We start from the raw sequence: 21,277 nt of genomic DNA on the forward strand, positions 1-21,277 counted from the left end.
AGATTGGTATGTTCCTGGTGTGTACAGTTTCTCCAAGTATGTGGGGATAACATATCAAGAAATCTTCTTCGAATGGGGAGAAATCGATCGGAGTCAAATTAAACTTCTTGAACTTCGATGACTACCTCTTTGAACCACAAGTATCAGTGTTCGTAGGTTCAGCTGAGGGCACTGTGTCAATACTCGTATATCAATCTGCTCGTATTCAGTCACTCGTATCTATATCATCTATTTATATAAAATACAGCACAAATAATGTCACCTTACTAGATTAACATTTAAACCACACTTCCACCATTCCGTGGGCCTACAGTAAATCTCCAATTAACTTGATGTAGCAGCCAATTACACATTCTTTATCCAGTCCTGGTCATAATCATCAGATTCAATAATCTTAAGAGCAAACCAAATCTATAATTCCTTATACCTATACAATACAAGTCGTCATTATTCAAATCTATATTTTCAATAACAATCTGTCCAAATTCTTTATATAAGCTGGGTAATCAACTGCCAAAAAATATTATCCAAGAATAATCTATCCAGCTATGTGATTGTTTCTAATTCAATATCAGCATTCAACTACTGTACTCTCAAATCCTTATCGCTATTAAAATTTAATGCGGAAATTCACTTATGAAAACTAAAATATTTATGATTTAGTCATTGATTTACTATTACAATAATTCACAAAATATATTTATTTGTTATTAATTTGAGTACATAGTAAGCAATAAAGTTCCTGTAGTTCTGCGGTGTAATGAATACCAGTATTATTACACTGGCAACATTTGCATAGTTTCCAGACTATCTTTCAGACCATAACGTTAAGATCAGGCCATCTTATGAAATATAATTCTATCATTATCATATAAATACAGTAGTATTTTCCAAAATAAGAGAAGGCAGTAGTGAGTAAAACTGTATAAAAAATAATTAAACTTCATATGGAATCACTGCTGCACTAATGTAGACAAAATTCTGTTCCATGTAACTTCAAGTAAGAAAAACTTTGATAAAGGAACTTGGTCCATTTTCCACAGGAAACTTTGCTACAAAGTATAGATTCAAGAAGTCTACCTGCATTTTATTTTCAACAAAACACCAACTTCTTCAGTGAAGTTTTAAGAGGCAAGAGGCATCATAAGCTCTTATAAACACTAGATTCAACTACACCACTAAATATGATGAAAAATCCTTAAACCCCTCCATAAATTCAAACAAATAAGCTTAAATACAAAATATTTATAGGTACATTATAAGCCTGGCCTTAATTTACAAGCAAGTAACCACTCTCTTGAGTATAAAAAAAACATTCATAAAATATATTGTTTTGTGAACGTAACTCTCACCACTCCCACTCCCATATTTTTTGCTGTTATATTGAAAACTTTTTAAAATATTGTAACACTCCCAGTCCCATTTGTTTCGCTGTTAAACTTTTACTATACTGTGATACTTTACAAATGCAATTTAATTTTCCCTTACCCGTTTAACAATATCTAACTTTTACTAAACCCTACCACATCTTGCAATACGGTATGTTAAAAATATATACAGTACATCATTATAAAGTATTTATATTTTTAACAAAGCAGCACACTCATTTAATGACTGTACTTATTATGATGGCTACATTCTGTACTGAGTTTTCTTTTGATTAGGGAACATTAGCTACAAGATTCCAATACTTTGAAATAATTCCCATCACAATTCTTACTAGCAGTTTTACAAAATTTCTTTTGCCAGGACTAATCTTACAATTTCTTTTGACAGGAATAATCTTACTTGAAAGGCATGATATAAGATAAAAAAGGATATAAAAATTACCCGAGTAGCACAATATATCTCAAATGATTTTGATAGATTACATAGATAAATTGTTACTCTCAAAGTTTGGGTATCCATACATAAATAAAAGTTTTCTTCAGGATATAAAATACCTACTTGTAATGTGTATATAATACAATCTATGAATAAAAATATATTCTACTACTATTCCAGTCATGGTTGGGCTAAAGCATATAATAACATGAATGACAATTAGCTTATTTCATAACGGTGTTGCAATCTTAAAAAACAAAACACAATTCAAACTAACTGCAATAAAAATGTCACACTGCAATACATATTTCCTTTTCTCATTTAAGGAACTACTAAAATATTAGAAATATTGTACCCACACAGAAATACACTATATAGTGTAAAAGCTATTTTACACTGAAGTTTTATATATGGAATTGCAATATCTCAATATATTTTAAATATATAAAACATCAAGAAAATTTATACCTTACAAATGTTAGTTACCTGATGAAATTAAAACAATCTCTTAATGAAGAAATCTGGCCAATTCTGTATTATAATTAAATTATAAAAGACAAACCCTTATGGCCAGCCCAAATAGAGTTGAGGACAGTCATTGTTTTGTACATAATGATCAGAATTTACACTACCTAATAATAATAATAATATGGTTAGGATTTTTTTTTTTAATGGATGAAAATTGGAACCAGACAAGTAGAATTTGGAGTGAAAGACTCAAATTAAATGACAGACCAATGCAATTGGAGCTCATGGAATTTTGCATTGATCCTTCAATACTGCCTGCTGTGTGCTGTATAATCTGTGCCTTTGTTGTATTTGGTAAATAACTCTGAAATAAGATTGATACAGTACCTTGGAAAAGGGAGGACTGAAGGTTAGAGAAATCCAGTAACTTTCTTTGCTAGCACCTGCGGATCAGGACGAAGGCTCTTCCAAACGTGATTAATGCGAGAAAGTTTTCCTTAACTGGATTTGCAGAAGAATTGTCATAGCATTCTACGATGAGATTTTTTAGTCAGATTGGTAAGGCTTCCAGAACATCTACTAGAGCAGAGTCTTGATGTTTTACCAATATAACAAAAGGAATTCCTTGAAGGAGACAATTTTAAGGCCATTAACGCTACTGGCTTAAAGTCAGAAACTTGGGCATCCCTAGAAATCGATCTATTTACATCCAAAACAGGACCCAAATTAGGGGAAGAAATCAATGAATGTTTCTGTGACTCAAGACACTGTCCCACCATAGAGGCATATGCTTGGTTTGGTCATAAAAATATAAATCTCTCCTAATTATAAAACACACCTCATATAAAACTAGAAATAACTTCTACATATTGTGCCAATGAGAACATTTCAAGAATACTTCTTACTTATCACTAACAAGCAATATTTCTTTAATAAACCACCCACCGGCAAACCTAGATTTAGAGATTTTTGTCTCAGAATTAATTATGGGCTCAAGAGAGGAGATTAAATTGTAACCTAGAACAAGAATTGGTAACTGATTGGTTTTATACATGACACCATTTTTGTGGGATAGAAGTCTTCACTACTACCCGAGAACTAGAATTATCAGACTTTTTTAGAAGAGATAATTTATTGATACTATCCAGAGTGGAATGGGTGATTGAGGTGTATAAACTGACTTTAAAGTTTCTTGGAAGAACAAGCAGCATTAGAACTTACCAAGAACAACTTTTTGGCTATTTTTCAGACAAGTTTCTGTAATGATGATAAGGAGATACCTTATAAGAGTTGGGCTCCTCATTTACCTGTTCAGAAGGATGACCTGAGACATTACTTATTGGTTTTCCTATTTGTTTACATCTTTGTACAGCAACTGCTTAGCATTTGTTTTTAAAGGGGCTTGTTTCGGCAGTTGAGGTACTAGTACCTATATTTTAAAATTTTAACTGTCAGAGAGTTAACCCATGATGCGCTAGTGGCCGAGCTTGCAAGCTAATGTTGAGCAATGCCATCAAAAAAATGATACAGCCTATCAGATTTTGACAAAATTTTACCAAAAATATTTTATGCTATTTAAATACCATTTTCTGCTAAGGGATCATAAGATATGGCATTCCATCCACATATGAACGAGGGCATACTTCAGTGAGTGGAGGGATATCAAGATCCAGGCTACCAACTTGGTCTTCTATCTTGCAATCTAGCAGTCTAAAAGAGCAGCTAGTATTATAGGAAGGCAAATATTTTGGGGCAGAGGGGTTTCAAGTGAATAAAGAACTCAAAATTCAATGAGAGGATCTTTAATCCGCAATGCGCTGTGAACTATCAGACCCCTTACTGAATGGAACACTAGAACCTCTAGACCTGACTTGAGAAGTCAGGTTAGAGTGCAAAACAGGGAAAGTTAGTCAAGAATTACTGCCTTTAATAAAAGAATCATAAAAGAAATTAAAGAAGCTCTTTACTATCAAAACTAGATTAGTTAAGCTACATGGAGTCGGTGTTGATGTGTCATATCGTCATCTTCTCCGCTATAAACAAGTAGTCTAGTGAATTTTTAATTTGGTCTGTAACCATACAAACATACTTTTCCAAAAGAGGAACACAAGAGCTTTACACTCCACACAACAGTTTTCTACATAACAAAATTGTCCCTGACATGACACACAAAAAGAATGCAGACCATGGTCGCCCAGATACAATTTATGCGACAGTTACTAGCAAACCCAGAAGATGACAACTCTAAAAGTACTAATAAACCTAAATCTCAACAATCTGATTATACGGGCTTGTTGAAAAGCCAATAACGGCAGAGATTTAAGACAAAGACAGTATGGATTTCCCAAGACATTGGTTACCGCCATCAACCGTAGACTGTCTCATTACTTTACTAGAGGTATAAGGTTACTGAAAGAAATGGAAAATGGAATTTTTTGTTTTAGGGTTAAATGTCGATAAAACCAAGCTTCCAGAGAGAAGCAAAATGAACATCAGGGAAGGTTAAAAGAAAAAATGGTCACATAATTTATATTACATGAAAACCAGATTAGAAACTTCCTCCAATTCATTGAAAATTAAGCAACCGCTACACAATATACAGTATATTGGACATTTAGCACATTTAGTAACATGGTGAAGTACTATAAATACAAGGTGCTTTTTCTAGATACAGACTAACTGTGATTAGTTTTAGATGTCTACTCCTGAGAAATTCCATCAATTGATAACCATTACATACATACAGTACTGTACTCACCTAGAATAGCTAAAAATTTGCTTATCAAAATCAAACAAGAGTTTAAAATCACTAACCAAAAATTTAATTTCTAAATTAAACAAGGCACTGATACTTTGAAAAAAAGTATACCTAAATTTCATTACCTTGGACCTCTTTACAAGAAAACCTACTGTAAACCTTGCCGTGCCATTTCCAAAACCTTCTGCCTTGAGCCTGTAAAAAGAGTGGAGAAAAAGTAAATATCCAATATTTCAGAAAATGTGACAAAAGATAATCTACTATGATTAAGAGAATGTTCAAACTACTTATCCAAAAATTCAATGTCCTTATTGTACCAGATCTTGTCAAATGTTCAGTGCAAACTTTCTATTTTACTCAAGCTATACTGCCTTAAACAATGTGTTATTAACCAAGTATATACCACCAATAGATGAAAGGAATATCTGATTGCTTTAGGGTCCCAAAATGCAGATGTTCCGATATTAGATCCATTAATATATTCACTTCAATACTTGGTACTCCCTCTTTCTTCCTGATTTTTTAATAAAGCTAGTGTATGACCGTACACTACCTTGGTGCACAGCTTCCTTGACTGTGTACTAAATAACGACAAGAGAGAGAAGCAAGGTATGTGCTTACGGTAGTTATCTCGAATCAAAAACTCCTTAGAGTTGATTTCTATAACTTTTATCCCTTTATCGACGTCTTTCTATGTTTCCCCTTTTACATAATTTCAATCTATCTCAGTTGTCTACAACCTGTCCTTTGTAGGTCATATTGTTAAAAACTCAAGTCCTGTTATTTTGTTTTTGATGCTGACCCTCATCCTAAATCAAAAAGGGATGTGAATACAGCTGAACTAGTGCATTCTATTTCAACACTTGAATTTTTAATATGAAACTTAGCTTGACTATGTTCATGTCTTACTATTCACAGCCAAGGAAGTAGAAGACTGAGCTTTAAATGCATCACACACACATTAACACAGCTACTTTAGTCATTCGTTGGTAATGATCTCCTTGCTGGAGTCTGTCAACTGTCTAATCTCCTTGCTGGAGTCTGTCAACTGTCTAAAGGTTGGCCGCTCTTTTAACATGTGATATATCATATCTGCCTAGCATTGGTACCAGCTGAGAAGTCTGGGTAAAGCATCCTCTTGCACAGCCACAATATTGTAACCCAGCCTTGTCCTATGCCCATCCTTGCACACTGCTTGTGGCCAGGTGTGGTACTACCTCAGAAGAATGCTGCATTCAGCATATCAATTAATTTCTAAGTCATGCAGTGAACTATTAAATGCTGTACCCACTACATCAATCACTACTGCCACAGTTCTTAAATCTTTTACAATCTAAAGCAGGAGTTACTGTTAATGTACGAGATAGAAAGTAAATGAAGAGTGCCTGTCGTGCAAGAACAGTAACAACAAGGTTCAGAGGTATCATCATGTGTAGTAGAAATCTACTGCAGTCTTCTTGAAAGCATCATCAGTTTTTGCCTGCAGTTTCTCCTCAATATAAATTTACCGTAGCAGACGTCTGACAGTTGCCAACTAGCAACCCTGATGCATGAGAAACAAAAACATGGGTATGTTGCATCTCAGGTCAGTAATTATTCATTGGGGTTGCCTTTCTTTGCGAACAACTTTCATTTCCAGCTCATGTACTGTAATTATTCCTTTATGTTTCATTTTCCAATCTGTACATTAAGTAATGTGCTGTAACAATTTATTGGTTGTGGTTGTGTAGTATATTTCTTTTACTTACGAGTAATGTAAATAATAATCTTCATTCCCCACAGTATGTTACGTAAATTTGGTATATTAAAATAATTTACCTTTGATCTTTTCACTAAATATGGAATACTTTATGAGAATATTGTTTTCAAGAAAAGGTTAATTAATAAATTCTACATTCAAAAGTAATGTGACAAATTTGGAAATAATTTGTCTTTTCCCTAGCAATACAAACCTGGAGCTCTTTAAGTTCATTATTATTTCGGGAAAGCTGAAAACTAGCCGAAGCTAAAATTTAACAGGGTTTAGATACCCACCACTAGTTGGTTGGGGTAGCGAGGGGTATGTTCAACCCAGCCCACCATCACCAGTGTTGGATCTTGACGCTTAAAGAGATGTAGACCCGAATGGTATTTGTCCTTTTTTTTTTTTCTTTAAAGACTGCTGATATCTTATCTCCTAAGTTGTCTGTTATTTTCCACAAGTTAGCAAGAAAAGGTTCATTTTGCACTTGTTGGAGAATTGTTTTGATACTCCATTATGTAATTGTGTTTGTGGTAGCTCTAGCCCTGCAGATTTCTTTCCAATTTTCATAGCTCCCATACTATCTAAAGTTTTTGAATGTCTTGGTAAAAAGTCTAGATAGGTATGCTGAAGGGTGTTCCCTAGTTTGCAATTTGACTTTGGCAAAGGCCTTGGAGCATGTGATACCATCCTTACAATCTCCAATGGTGTACAGAAATCCCTTGATTGTGGACAGGAAGTTTGTGTAATTGGTCTCAATTTTAGTGCTACTTTTGACAGTGTTAGTCTTGAGGCCCTTGTTTTCAAACTCAAATAGTTTGGAGCACAGTACAGTAGGTGGGTCTTTTCTTATCATCATTAATGAACTTTTAAGTGATAGATTGCAAAGAGTAGGTGTTGATGGGCACCATACTGAGTACAGGAAGGATATCTGGTGTTCCCCAAGGTTGTGTTTTAGGCTGCCCATTACTTTTCATATTATATACTCACGATATTTGGTTTAGCCTAGAGAACAAGCTTAAACTTCAATCCTATATTGTGAGCCAGAAACTATTTACTACGCTACCACAACCCTTCCTGACTGTTTCACTTAGTTTATTGTATATAACTACTATGTATTATGTATGCCTACCTACAACCCTTAACATTTTTTTCATAGCCAAAGTTTATGTTGATATTTGATTAAAACCTCATCTCATGATTCATAAATATGCCAGATACATTGGTGATCAGGATAAAAAGGATGTTGGATAAACAAGGTTTTAGTGATGTTCCAGTAATTATGCTTGGATTGAAATAGTCCCAGACAATCCGATGCCATAAATTTGACAAGTGAACCTTTAAAGGGACAGCATGAGCAAAATAAGAGGTTTAAACACAGTACCAACTAATACAAAAATTTAATAGCCTTTACACTCTCTTAATATCCAAATCAATTCAAGTGAGAAAATCCTACAACTGGTTCTCCCAGTTGGTATCATTCCTAATAGCTACTTTCACTTGCTGAGCCAGCTCATTAAAACCATGAAACTGTAAACAGGATGCTCCTTCTTGTGAGGGATTCTAAACAGTGAGAAAGATTTAAGACTACTTCCAACTGATGACTATTCTCAACTAATATGGAACTATTCTGGCCAGTGCTGTATAACAAGTAATAAAATTATAGTACTGTTGATTAGTCTATGGAATTAGATCATTTGAAAATGTTACTGTTTATTTTCATGACTTAAAAGTATAATCCTCAAAAAAATAAATTGATTGCACATGTAAAATAACTATTATTACGTACCAGTTTCCTCAGTAACTTTATCAAAATCTTTGAGGAGTGAGGAAGCATGGCATTCTAAGAAGTTCTCCTCTGGTACCGCTAAAGTTTCTCCTAGCTTCTTCAAGGCACTAAGAATTTCAACCTGCAGATACAGAAATTACCTATTCAAAAAGACTGTCTTTCTTTATTGCATAAAAAACATTTTCTTACAGTAGGTCATGGCACTCATTGGTTATCAGTAACTTTCTATCAAATATTTTTTCCTGCCAAATAAAATTTCAATACTGTGGGAAAATGCATTTATCAAACATATTTTCTAGTTTCAAGAAAGAGAGAAATTAAATATCACACTTGCATACCTATTAGAAAAACATCATTAATGCAGTAAATGTACAATATATGGAATAGACAGGTTTTGGTGATTAATAAAAAATAAGAGACTTATAATAAACATAATCTATCAAATATGCTCATTAATCATTATATTTCTATACATTCTTTTCAGCCTAATTTCATGACATAGCATCACATGTAAGTACAAAACTTAATGTATAAAAGGCTTGTCTGTGTATAACACAGTTTTAAAGACTAGACTATTTTGCATATGAAAAAAAATAAACTATGATTCACATATCAAAGTAATTATTAATATATGCAATCAACATACCAAACACTGACAGGCTCTTATATATAATACATGTCTAGTAATTGAAAAACAGTAATTAAAGTGAAAAAGTAAGCCTTATTGTAGAATAAGCACTGAAAAATACATGTTCTATTACTGATATATGAACCCCTTGTCCCAGGGTAAGCTAACAGTTCAAAATAAGGAAGGTAACAGCTAACCAATGAACACTAAAAGCACAGTATTAGCTTTTGATGACATGTCTATTTTTATGGTTACTAATAAATGCTTTACATAAACTAGGAAATACAATAATTAAATATTTTGAAGTGCCTTAGTTTATAAATTTATGTTCTGTACACATAAAAGTATATATTCTAAGGGAGGAAGGAGGAGTGATATTAGCAGTACAATATGCATATGAAAAAGAATTCTTCCCATCAAGAGGTTGTTATTAAAAGAAAACAACTATACTATACTGACTAAAACTTATGAAAAGATACCTTCAGTAATGTATGCTTCAAGTTTGTTAAGTACAGCCTTTTCTAAATTACCTTAATCTTTTGAGAGGCCTTAAATGTATTTGTCAGGTTATTTCTACTTTCAGTGCCATTTTGTTCTTTTTTTATTATTTAGGCCTGTGAAAACTTTCTATAAAATATGCTCTCCTACCGTCCCTGGAGGAGAAGCAACGTCTTTGGTATTGGCCACGAGACCAAAGTCAGACCGACAGGCAGCAGCACCTGCGACAACCAGAAGGTTCAAAAGGGCGTCTCCTACCGCAGGGGGAGGAGAAAGCTCAGGGAGAATAGGGGTCAGAAACTCCTCCTCCCGACAGACCCCCCAAGGGGAACATCTAGCAGGATCCTCCGGAGGGGGAGCCTGCTCTGACACAAAGCTGATCACAAGCTTTTTCTCGCGAACAAGAGGAATGTTCTCCCAAAGGAGGACATCACCTAGGACTAGCTTTCTCCCAGCCCTATGGGAAAAAAGGGTAGGCGTACAACACGTTGGTTCCTGAACAATCTCTCTCACAGACGAGATAGAAGTCCTCCCAAAGGTGGACCTCGCCTTGAACTTTGCTTTCCCTCAACCCAAGGGGGAGAAGCACAGTCTTCGGCGACTAGACAGCAGCTGCTGATCTTCGTCGAGTTGTCAGCAATTCTCCACGAGGAGGGAAGGTTGCTAAATGGCTGATGAAGGGAAGCTCTCCCTCGGAAGGGAGAGCAGCCCAACACCTGGGGAGGTTAACTTTCTCTCAGAAGGGAAACTTCTCCAGCCCTGGAGGCAAACCTCCTGGCAGAGATCTCTGCTTCCCTTCAACAAGCCTTATTCAAGTTGAAAGTCGGCATCGAGTGCTACTACGTAACTAGCGAGCAGCTCACGAGCTGCCACAGGTAGTGCAGGACTGTGACTGGAGCAGCTGAATCCACAGTTACGAACTGATCTGCTTTCTAAGTCGGCTGCTTTAGCTGAAAGAAGAAAAACAGCATTGCTATCTCAGGAAAAATTGAAGTCATGATAAATTACAATTACTGAATCTGCTGGGGGAAAAAAAAAGAAAGAAGAAGAAAAAGAAGACGACGACGACTTGGGGAGAAACTCAACCCTCTGTTAGAAGGGAATTCCCCGAGAGTGAGCAGACACGGTAAGACTAAGCACTCCCACCGCCCGCCAAGAAAGGCCGTAGGCCCATCAATGGCGAGGAGAGTGAAGTCGAGAGCTGAAAAAGTTAAATAAGAAAAACAGAATTAACTGGTTACAAAAAAAAAATGCAAGTCTTTGCGGGAAAGAGCGGAAGTACGACCGTCCTCTACCAAATCAGAAAGAAAAGTGGTTGCTCAGTCCAAGTGTGTGAGTGAGCGGGGTCTACCACCACCCGCTAACTATAGTCTATTTTTTATAGCGGTGCATATTTGCACTTGACTCACAGGGGTGCCCTTTTAGCTCGGAAAGGTTCCTGATACCTGATTGGTCGGAAGTATTTTTGTCCAAACACCTTCATTGTTCTCGAATGATTACCAAGTAATGTGAATCGAAACTTGTTTATTAACCTATATTTCTCCATCATATATATGTTTTGTCAATAGACAATGTGAAAGAATAGATATATTATAAAGAATCGTCTTGGTAAGTCTAAATTTAATAACACCATCCGCCGAAGTCAACGACAGCAGCTTGTTTTCGGATGCACGATTTGTAATTTTGTAATTTTTCACATATTTTAAGACAAATTGGGATAGATTACACTCAGCATAAGTTAAACATGTTATTATAAACTTTCTTTGAATACCAGAACTTACCAAAAACATGGAATTAATAAAACCCGATATTTGTGAAAACTTATGGGGAGGTGAAAGAACAGCCTATAGCGGCCTGGCGGAAAAACGATCCCTTCTGACTTGTAGACGCAGTTTGTATTTTTCTTTCGTAATATAGTTCGGCCTATTCCTTTCAGTTTAGATAGTCTTACATTGTTTCTCGTATTATTTTGCTTAGTATTTTCCCACATTCCTGTTCCTCACCTAATATCTATCTATTTTCCCCGATATCCCTTCTTTCATATATGGGATATCCGCACTACGATTCCTTATTTCTTATCCTCTGTCAAAAGTGATGGCTTGAAGGGAAGCACGTGCTAGTCTCATTAAAATAGTGTAGAGGCGGGAATAAAAAAATACTATGCTTAATATCAGGTTTACAGAATAGGTTATACTTGCTACACAGCATAAAATTTATGTTGTTATTATTATTTACTTACTTACTGACGTAAGGTACAAAACATAAGGAATTGTTGTGCGGATATCACATAGGCCTATATGAAAGAAGGGATATCGTGGAAAATAGATAGATATTAGGTGAGAAACAGGAATGTGGGAAAATAGTAAGCATAATAATACGAAGAGAGACAATGTAAGACTATCTAAACTGAAAGGAATAGGCCGAACTATATTGCGAAAGAAAAAACAAACTGTGTCTACGAGTCAGAAGAGATCGTTTTCCCGCCAGGCCGCTATTGGCTGTTCTTTCACCTCCCCATAAGTTTTCACAAATATCGGGTTTTATTAATTCCATGTTTTTGGTAAGTTCTGGTATTCAAAGAAAGTTTATAATAACATGTTTATTTTATGCTGAGTGTAATCTATCCCAATTTGTCTTAAAATATGTGAAAAATTACAAAATTACAAATCGTGCATCCGAAAACAAGCTGCTGTCGTTGACTTCGGCGGATTGTGTTATTAAATTTAGACTTACCAAGACGATTCTTTATAATATATTTATTCTTTCACATTGTTTATTGACAAAACATATATATGATGGAAAAATATAGGTTAATAAATAAGTTTCGATTCACATTACTTGGTAATGATTCGAGAACAATGAAGGTGTTCGGACAAAAATACTTCCGACCAATCAGGTATCAGGAACCTTTCCGAGCTAAAAGGGCACCCCTGTGAGTCAAGTGCAAATATGCACCGCTATAAAAAATAGAGTATAGTGGTTGGGGTAGTTATCCCTCACTAAAGTTGTCATGGCTTGTCTTTCAGCTTCGCCGAAAGTAATACCCCTATAAATAGCAAAGGGTTTGTATTTGTGCAGGAACAACTGGGAAATACATCGGTGTAATCAATTGGAAGTCTTTATTCATTACAGCAGGTGCTCACAAAATAGTAGGATAAATCAGAAATAATGGGAAAATTGCATAAAATTGGAGTAGTTCCATAAAAGAAGCATATTGTGATTTAAGAGAGCAATTTCTGGCCCTACAACTAAACTCTCCCTCAGTACTTGAACACTAATCTATAGTAGCTTTTGCAGTATTAGAAGAAGACATAGGAGTAATGGTCTGATCTGCATTTTCTCCTGAATCACTAGAGTACTGTACTACCTTCCTTCTTACATTTTCCATCTCTATCACACATAGATATCAATTTGACATACGACATTATTTGTTTATCCGAGCAACTTGAGCATTCTACATATTGTTAGTTTAATTTGCATAGTTTACCACTGCATGTGGCATAGAAGGTATGAGGGTTTATGTCTTGTAATATTAGTCTATTAATCCTCTACTGACCCTGGCCATGACTACAGTATATACAGTAGCTGTCAAGCTCACGACTTGCAAACTTCTTTATGGTAAGCAATACTGCCAAGTGTCACACTACTTATGTTGATGTTAAGGAATAGAGAGAGAAATAAATTGAAATTTGCATTAGAAAACTGAATAAATTTTCTGTAGAAAACTTGATCCTCAGAGGGTTAATGAGTCATTTGGTACAAATACTGTATGCATTCTAAAAGCAGAACATGGAATATCTTGCTATTCCTCAACCAAGTCCTGCATACATAAAAAAAAAAAAAAAAAAATATTAAACACCAAGGGACAAAGGTAAAGGTCGAATGTCACTCAATAATGGTGCAGAGAAAATGACTCTGCAAGATTGAGTGGATTCCCTGGATCACTGGGAATGATTTTTTCTTGGCAGCATGAGTACGATAATGTACTGTCTGGAGGGAAACGAATTGTTTTCAAATTTAAGGCTGAGAAGATCGCAATTTGTAGATGTTAGCTATGACTCACAAGTAAGATTAATTAAAATAAATAGATATTTGATAAGGAAAACTGATAAATATAAACGAAAGGTGATTATATGGAAAAAATAAGGGTTGAAATACCAAACCTTCTGATTTATGTATGGAAAACTAGACACAGGCAATGGCTGTCATAGGGGAAATTTTGGAGTCTAGGCGAACAGCTGCAAATGAACTCTCTCTTCCTATTCAAGCATGTCTGGAAATTTAGTTCGATACAAAACTAGGCTTTAATGAAATAATGGATTTGTGATAAAACAAATAGGTTTTCTAGTAGTGTACTTCATGAACAGTTCAAAATACAATAAAAACTAACCTTTTGTTGGGTATAAGACTCATTGGACTCCTTTCCAATTTTGTAGTCTCGTTCAATTTGACTTAGTTTCTCCCTTAGTTGATCTGGTTGTTTCTTGGCAAACATTTGTATAACTTCAGGAGTTTTAAATGCTTCTGAGATGGCTGCTCTAATGGCCTAGGGGACAAGTTGAGAGAAATGTAAAGATCAGGTAAATTTTCTTTTGGTTATTTGATCAAGAATAGTCTGCAAATTACTGTACAGTATCATATTATGGTGCCCCCTAATCATAAAATATGCATCAATATCTGGCATTAAATTTTAATTACTGGCAAACAGGTGACAATGTACTTTTATTTTATTACTGGTAGATACAAAGGATAGTTTAACCATGCAACTGAGTTTAAATTCTTAATGCTTCAAGAGCTCACTCAAAATTTATTTTAATTTTTGGTAAGCTAAACACCAGCTAATTATATCTAAGTTCTCAGAATCCTTAGAAATAAATATGGATTAAATCACTAAATATATTATATTCATTCCAACTGATGTAAATGTCACACAAGCTAAGTGGTTAATATAGACTGCTTCATAAGTTACTCAAAGATATACTTTGGTTTCTTTTTTTCTACAGGAAAAACCTTCTGATAACCTGATCTATTTTCATACATCCTCTACCCTGATTTGTATTCATAATCAATAACACTGCTATAAAACATGTATACAATATGCTAATCATGAAATCTCTTTTATAAATGACTAAACTCAGTATAATTTTTCTCTGCTATACAAGAAAAAAAAAAAGTCATTATAAAAACTGCTTAACCATACTAATGAATGTTCCTTAATACACAGAAATACATTTTCCATTGATACTCCCTCCGTAGGGGGTTGCCATACATATTGTTATTGCTAGTTAAGCTACAACACTATTTGGAAAATCAGGATGCTATAAGCCCAAGGGCTCCAAACGGAAAATAACCCAGTGAGGAAAGTTGATAAGGAACCATAGAATAATGTACCAGAGTCTTCAAGAAAGCAACCTCTAGCCCAAGACCGTGAAAGACAACGGTACAGGGGCTTAACACCACCCAAGATTAGAGAATGATAGTCTGATTTTAGAGTGTCCTTCTCTTAAGAGAGATGCTTGCCATAGCTAAAAAGTCTCATCTACCCTTACCAAGTGTAAAGTCTCCACTGAACAATTACAGAGCAGCAGTTAACCCCTTCAGTGAAAAAGAATTCATTGGTTATCTTAGTGTTCTCAGGTGTATGAAGAAAGAATAAAATGTGTAATGAATAAGCCAGATAATTCAGTATTTATGTGAACAAAGGAAAAATGAGCCTCAAGCAGCGCAAAATCTAATGCAGTACTATCTGGCCTGTCAAAGGACCCAATAACTCTCAAGCAGTAGTACAGTATCTCAGACCATGAAGAGAGTAAAATATATCTTTTGCAGCATCCAGCTGAGCAATTGGTGCCTTTTACTTTTCATCCATTCCTTTTACAGTACTGTACATTAGTCTCTTCCAATCATGCTGCTACCACTATTATCACAACCATTATTTTTCTAAAGTAAACAAGGCCTAAGTATTCCAATTATAGACTCATGGCATTTAAAGAATAATAGCACGAATTTAATGAAACCATTAGAATAGATGATAAGTAAATGCAAAAAGCAATCCAGGTAGGGTATGAAAGAAAATTAAAAATACTTATTCTAATAATAATAATAATTACAGTACTGTAGTTGTAATAATATTCTATGGATACTTACAATAAGTAGTGTCTGAAGAATGAAGAATAATTATCACAATAAATGCTATAACTAATAAGAGAAAAAACTATGATAAAATTTATCATCTAAATACTTATTTACAGTCATTATGCTTTAACAAATCGAAGTCACTGACTTCCAGCCCCCCCCCCAAAAAAAAAAAATAAATTCCCACTCCTCATCCCCTCCCGCGATGCCAACACAAGCAAACCCATTAAGTGGTGCCAATAGGTAAACACACAACCAAACATTAAATTAAGAATATCATATAATCGGATTTGTCATAGACCTGTACATCTAAAAGAAATTTCTTCACACTACTAAGAGTGGGGAGGAGGGATAGAATTAGAGAATTACCAGGGAGGAAAATATTCAAATAATAAATTCTATCATAATTACATTTATTCAAATGAATCATACTTGGCAACCATTACACCGACTCCCACACTTCATTGGAGGGGGTATGTGATCGAAATAAAACCTAACTAATTTTAAAATGAAATCATAACTAAACCAACTTGATACTTTCTCATCTCATACACTTTATCAGTGTTTCATGTTTGTCTAAAATACGGAATGCTTAGCAAGTTTTCTATGCTCTACCTACCATAAAATCTTTCTCTGGTATTCTATCAAAACTGACAACCAAACCGACATGAGAGCAAACGGTAAGCTCTCTATCTTCATTATTTGTAAGCTAACTGTAAAAAAAATACCTTAGTACCTTGGATATCCTATGCATGACAGCACTATTGGCCTAGAGCCCAAACTCAAGAATTAGACAAGATTCAGTTATATATATACTGTAAGGAAATAAATATAGTACTTCAACATAATTCTTATATACTTTAAATATCTACGAGTTTTTGTATAATATTCACATTTTCTTTGCTCTTTTATATAACTTTAAGCATTAGAAAGATATTCTTTTTGCATTGTAGAATAGTTCAGTCATTCCCTGGCATAATGGAACAAACCAGACGTTCATATCTATCAAAGTTTGAATGTACTGAGGAACAGAAAGCAACTATTTCCCAATCAAAAGCAATAAGCCTAATACCATTTGTGTAATGGGTGGGATCTCAGGTACTTAATATAACTACTCTCTTTAACTAATAAAAGGCACAAAAACTCCTCTAAACAATTGAACACCACTCAACGAGAGATCAATGCTGTGCCTCACAATGCAAGTGATGATTTCCATCACAGAAGCCCCAAATAACTGCGCACAGTAGTTATCGAAATAGGGGAGAGCTAGTCATACAAATCTATAATTAATCCTCCTACATTTCTAGTCTGTTAAAACACAGCTGCATTTTCCAAACTTACGGCACAATAAATGTTAGGAAAGCCTAACAGAAAAATAGTTTTTTGAGAACATGAAGTTTAACTGAATCCTCTAAAAATACAAGCAACTCATTCCAATTCCAGCAGTTTAACTATTTTTCTAGGCAATTACTCCATGCTTAAAAGAGGTTGCATATTACACTGAAGAGGTTGAGACCATGGTCTTCATGAATCTTGACAAGTGAATTCCTAGCACTTGGTTCCAACATGGAGTATTTCAAATCATTGGTAGTGATATGCTGTAGAGGACCATAGAAGTCTTGCTAAAGATCAAACTTGGTGCAAAGGTATTAATAAAATTAGAGGTGTATGTATTTTATGGTCACAGAATTCACACTGAAAATTGCAATATGTTAAACTTACCAATTGCATTGCATTCAAGTTGTTAACAAGTGTCATGTCACCAGCACTCATACGAGACAATGATGCTTGAAATTCCTTCAACTGTTCCACAGTTTCTTTTTGAACTTCCTCATACTCTTCTGGGTCTAGTTCACCCCTGAAAAGATTAAGTATTTTTTCATAAAAGAGCCTTATTCACTTAGTACATAATTTAAAGAGCCAACTTATAAAATAAATTATATGCAGTATTTCATAGACATATATGAAATATGACAAATTCGTAGAAAATTTGTATGTATTTTTCCTAACTATACAAATCTTAGCTATTTAATAGGGGTATTACTTTCAGCGTAACTGAAATGACGAGCCATTAATTTTTAACGAGGGTTTACTACCCACACCGCTAGTTAGGGGGGGTAGGGGAGGGTAGCTTGCTTCCCCCCCCTCCCCTCTCACACGCCTGTGCTTGAGCTCACTTTGCTTGGAGGTAAGACTTCAAGGGGGATAGGGCTGGCGGGCAAGTCTGGTTAAATAGCTAAGGTTTGTAGTTATGAAAAATACAAATTATCTACAAATTTGTCATTTGTTCCATAACTGGAATACAAACCACGCTATTTAATAGGGGTGACTCACCCATTAGGAAGGATGGACGTCCCAGCCAGTCTGGCATTTTGGCTTTGCCTGGGGGCTCCTTATCTGATTGTGTTAGCACTCAAGAAATAAGGAGCCCTTGCACCTCGCTAAAACCTTACTACGCTGGAATAAAAATAGTGGTTTGTATCTAAGAAAGCTTAGTGGATTGTATATTATGAAACATACTGTACTGTTATTTTTTGTTTTATATATCCTTCTGTGCCTCCATAAAAATGCTTTGATCCATAATTATCTTTTTTACAGATATTGACAGCAGCCCCCTACACTCAGTGGGGAGTGTAAGGGAAGTTTATTCTTCAGAGTACTGTATGTACAGTATATAGAAAAGAGCGAGTACATCCGTCCCTGGAATCCAATGAATCGCAAAACATTATGAATGTGGATTATTGCCTTTTATCAGTGTGCAGTAGTCTGTGATGCTGCTCTGTATTCATATTATCTTGCCTTTTAACTAGAAGTAAGCTACTGTGTTGTTATATGAGTGTGTGAAGATGATAGGGTAGACAGATCAATGTCATCTACGCTACTGTTATAACTGAAGGTCTGCAATGACTCATGGATGCCTTCATCGTCAGACTGATAGGGGTCAACTTGGGAAAGAGATTGGGATGACTGGGAATCCTGCCGATTGGAGGTCTGAAACTCCTGCCGACTGGAGATCTGAAACTCCTGCTGATTGGAGATCTGAGACCCCTGCTGAAAAAAATGGTTTATGGTGACTGAGTTTTCCATATTCATGATATGAGTGAGATGAAGGAAAAGAATCAGCTTATGATATGTTAGTGTCCTGCAATCAAGGAAAAAACTGTAATGAGGTGTTGTATTACGTAAAGTACAATACTTTTCATGCTGTCCCTTCAACGTGATGTCAACACTTCTCAAAGCTTACAGAAACTTCGGTGTAAGAATGAATTGTGTGATGTTGTGATTGTAAGTAATGATGGAAGACAGACACTAGCCCACAGCTGTATTTTGGCACGCCATTCTTCAGTTTTAGCTGCCGTACTTCAAAGCAGATTGACGGCAGAGCATGACTGGTCAATATTAAGGCCACTGATTATTAACATTGGGGAAGTTTCGATAAAGAATTCGGGCATTGAGGGTTCTGTAGTCATGGTCTTGTTAGGATTTTAAAGTTCCGTTTTGTAACTGTGTAGTGGTATATCTTGCATGTAACTTAGTATTTTTCTCTTGCTTGTACAATAAGCAGTAAGACTATACTGAAGTGGTCATTTCTTTTGTTTATCTTGTTTTTTTTGTGGAGCTGGAGTGTAAAGGGATGCTATTTTTTCTTTTAATTGTTTACTGGGATTTGACAAAACAATGTTAATGTATTCCTAACATGACAAATTCGAAGATAATTTGTATTTTTCCTAACCATACAAACCTTAGCTATTTACAAAGGGGTTATTACTTTTAGCGTAGCTGAAATGGCGAGCCATTAGAATTTAACGAGGGTGTATTACCCCCCGCGCTAGTTAGCGGGGGGGTAGGGGAGTGGTAGCTAGCTACCCCTCCTCCCCCTCACACACACGTGAATACTCACTTTCACTTAGAGGTAGGACTTGTCTTGGGGGACAGGGCTGGCGGGCAAATATGTGTAAATAGCTAAGGTTTGTATGGTTAGGAAAAATACAAATTATCTTCGAATTTGTCATTTGTTCCGTAACCGAAATACAAACCACGCTATTTACAAAGGGTGACTTATCCCTTAGGAAGGGTGGAAAGTCCCCAGCCATACTGGCTTTGGCTTTACCCGGGGACTCAGAATCCGAGTGAGTCGCACTCGAGAAAAGGAGTCCCTGCACCTCACAAGTTCCTTGCTCCGCAAGGAACCATGTGGCCTACGTAAGCTTGTGTGTGAAGGAAGAAGTGTGACCCGTCTTAGGCAGTTGACCTGGAGTTCCAGAAGGAACTCTGGGTTAAGACGTTCCCAATACCACCTCGTCAGGGTATGGGGGACGCGACAGTATTGACTCAATACTCGGAACACAAGGAAGCATGGTTTACCTGCAGAGGTTCGAGGTCAGCTATGCAGAGACCAGGATGCTGCTTCCCCGTAGAGGGGATGATGAAGAAAGAAGTAAGGGCCAGACATACTTCTTTCGTTCATGCAGACTAAAACCTGATAACAATGCCCTCAACCTTCTGCTACCTGTCCAAAAAGGAGCCTGAGGTTAGACCAGCTGTTGTGTAGCCACCACAGAGCGATAGAAAACGTATCGAGACTCCTGTGGGTCACGCCCTGCAGGAAGCGGGCTGCGAAGGTCATCAGACGCTTCCAGACTCCAGCTTGTAGCACCTGCGTCACAGAGTAGTATTACTCGAAGGCGAGGACGTTGCGATGTATCCAACATCGTGCTGTAGGGCGACGTGACGGGGGAGGGTTTGAAGACAGGTCGAGATGAATGTACTCGAGTCCGGGCTGAAGAGGTATACTGGTGACTCTCCCCCCATGTCCTCCATGTGTTCCCAAATCGGCTGCAACCGAGGCCAAACTGCAGCTGTTCCCAGCGCTAACCTCTCGATTCCTTACTGGCAAGAAAGAGAAGGTCTTGGGACATAACACACAGAATGGAGACTCGAAATCTTGAATGAATCGGACCGAAGGGTCGGGACCCTCAGATTCTGAGTCTAGCCAACAACTCAGGAGCGAGCCTGAATGTTGCCTTCCCCTCTTCCTTAGAAAGGGGGGAGTAGTAAGAGACCAAGAAGATTGCTTACACACTGGCCGTGGCCAGAGTGAGCAGAAGACCCAAGGCGGAATACAATCCGAGGCCTGTCGTAAAAGGGTCTTGAGAAGATCTCTTAAAGGACTAAAAGTCCGAGCCATGCTCCAAGTTGGAGGTCTTCCTCCGACTAGGGCAGGGACGATCGTAGCTTCGCATGAGCGAGGATAGATCCAGCGGGCAGGAAAAAGTTATTCCTTTAAGCCTGAAGGTCAGGGAAAGGCTGAGCGACAGGCTTCATTGCCGAGAGCGGAAAGGAGCTTCCTCCCGCCGAAAGGCAATAAGACCGTTATTGCTGGAGAAGAGGCCTCACGGGAAGAGGTATATCTCCCACGGCACCCACCACCTTAGA

General features: G+C 36.4%; 1 protein-coding gene across 2 annotated transcripts in view; it reads right to left on the reverse strand.

Annotated features, from left to right (window-relative positions):
• Positions 1-1,564: 1,564 nt before the first annotated feature.
• Positions 1,565-21,277, reverse strand: part of LOC137632561 (protein LZIC-like) — a 139,934-nt gene continuing 120,221 nt past the window's right edge. For both annotated transcript variants that reach the window (XM_068364556.1, XM_068364554.1), the window contains exons 3-6: positions 17,564-17,699; positions 14,097-14,252; positions 8,581-8,701; positions 1,565-5,245 (exon numbers count right to left, since the gene is read on the reverse strand). In XM_068364556.1, the coding sequence (XP_068220657.1) occupies positions 5,199-5,245; positions 8,581-8,701; positions 14,097-14,252; positions 17,564-17,699 (460 nt within the window). In that variant the 3' untranslated portion in view covers positions 1,565-5,198. The remainder of the gene's footprint in view (positions 5,246-8,580; positions 8,702-14,096; positions 14,253-17,563; positions 17,700-21,277) is intronic.

The sequence above is a fragment of the Palaemon carinicauda genome, chromosome 41 (genome assembly GCF_036898095.1).
Source record: "Palaemon carinicauda isolate YSFRI2023 chromosome 41, ASM3689809v2, whole genome shotgun sequence".
Lineage (NCBI taxonomy): Eukaryota > Metazoa > Arthropoda > Malacostraca > Decapoda > Palaemonidae > Palaemon > Palaemon carinicauda.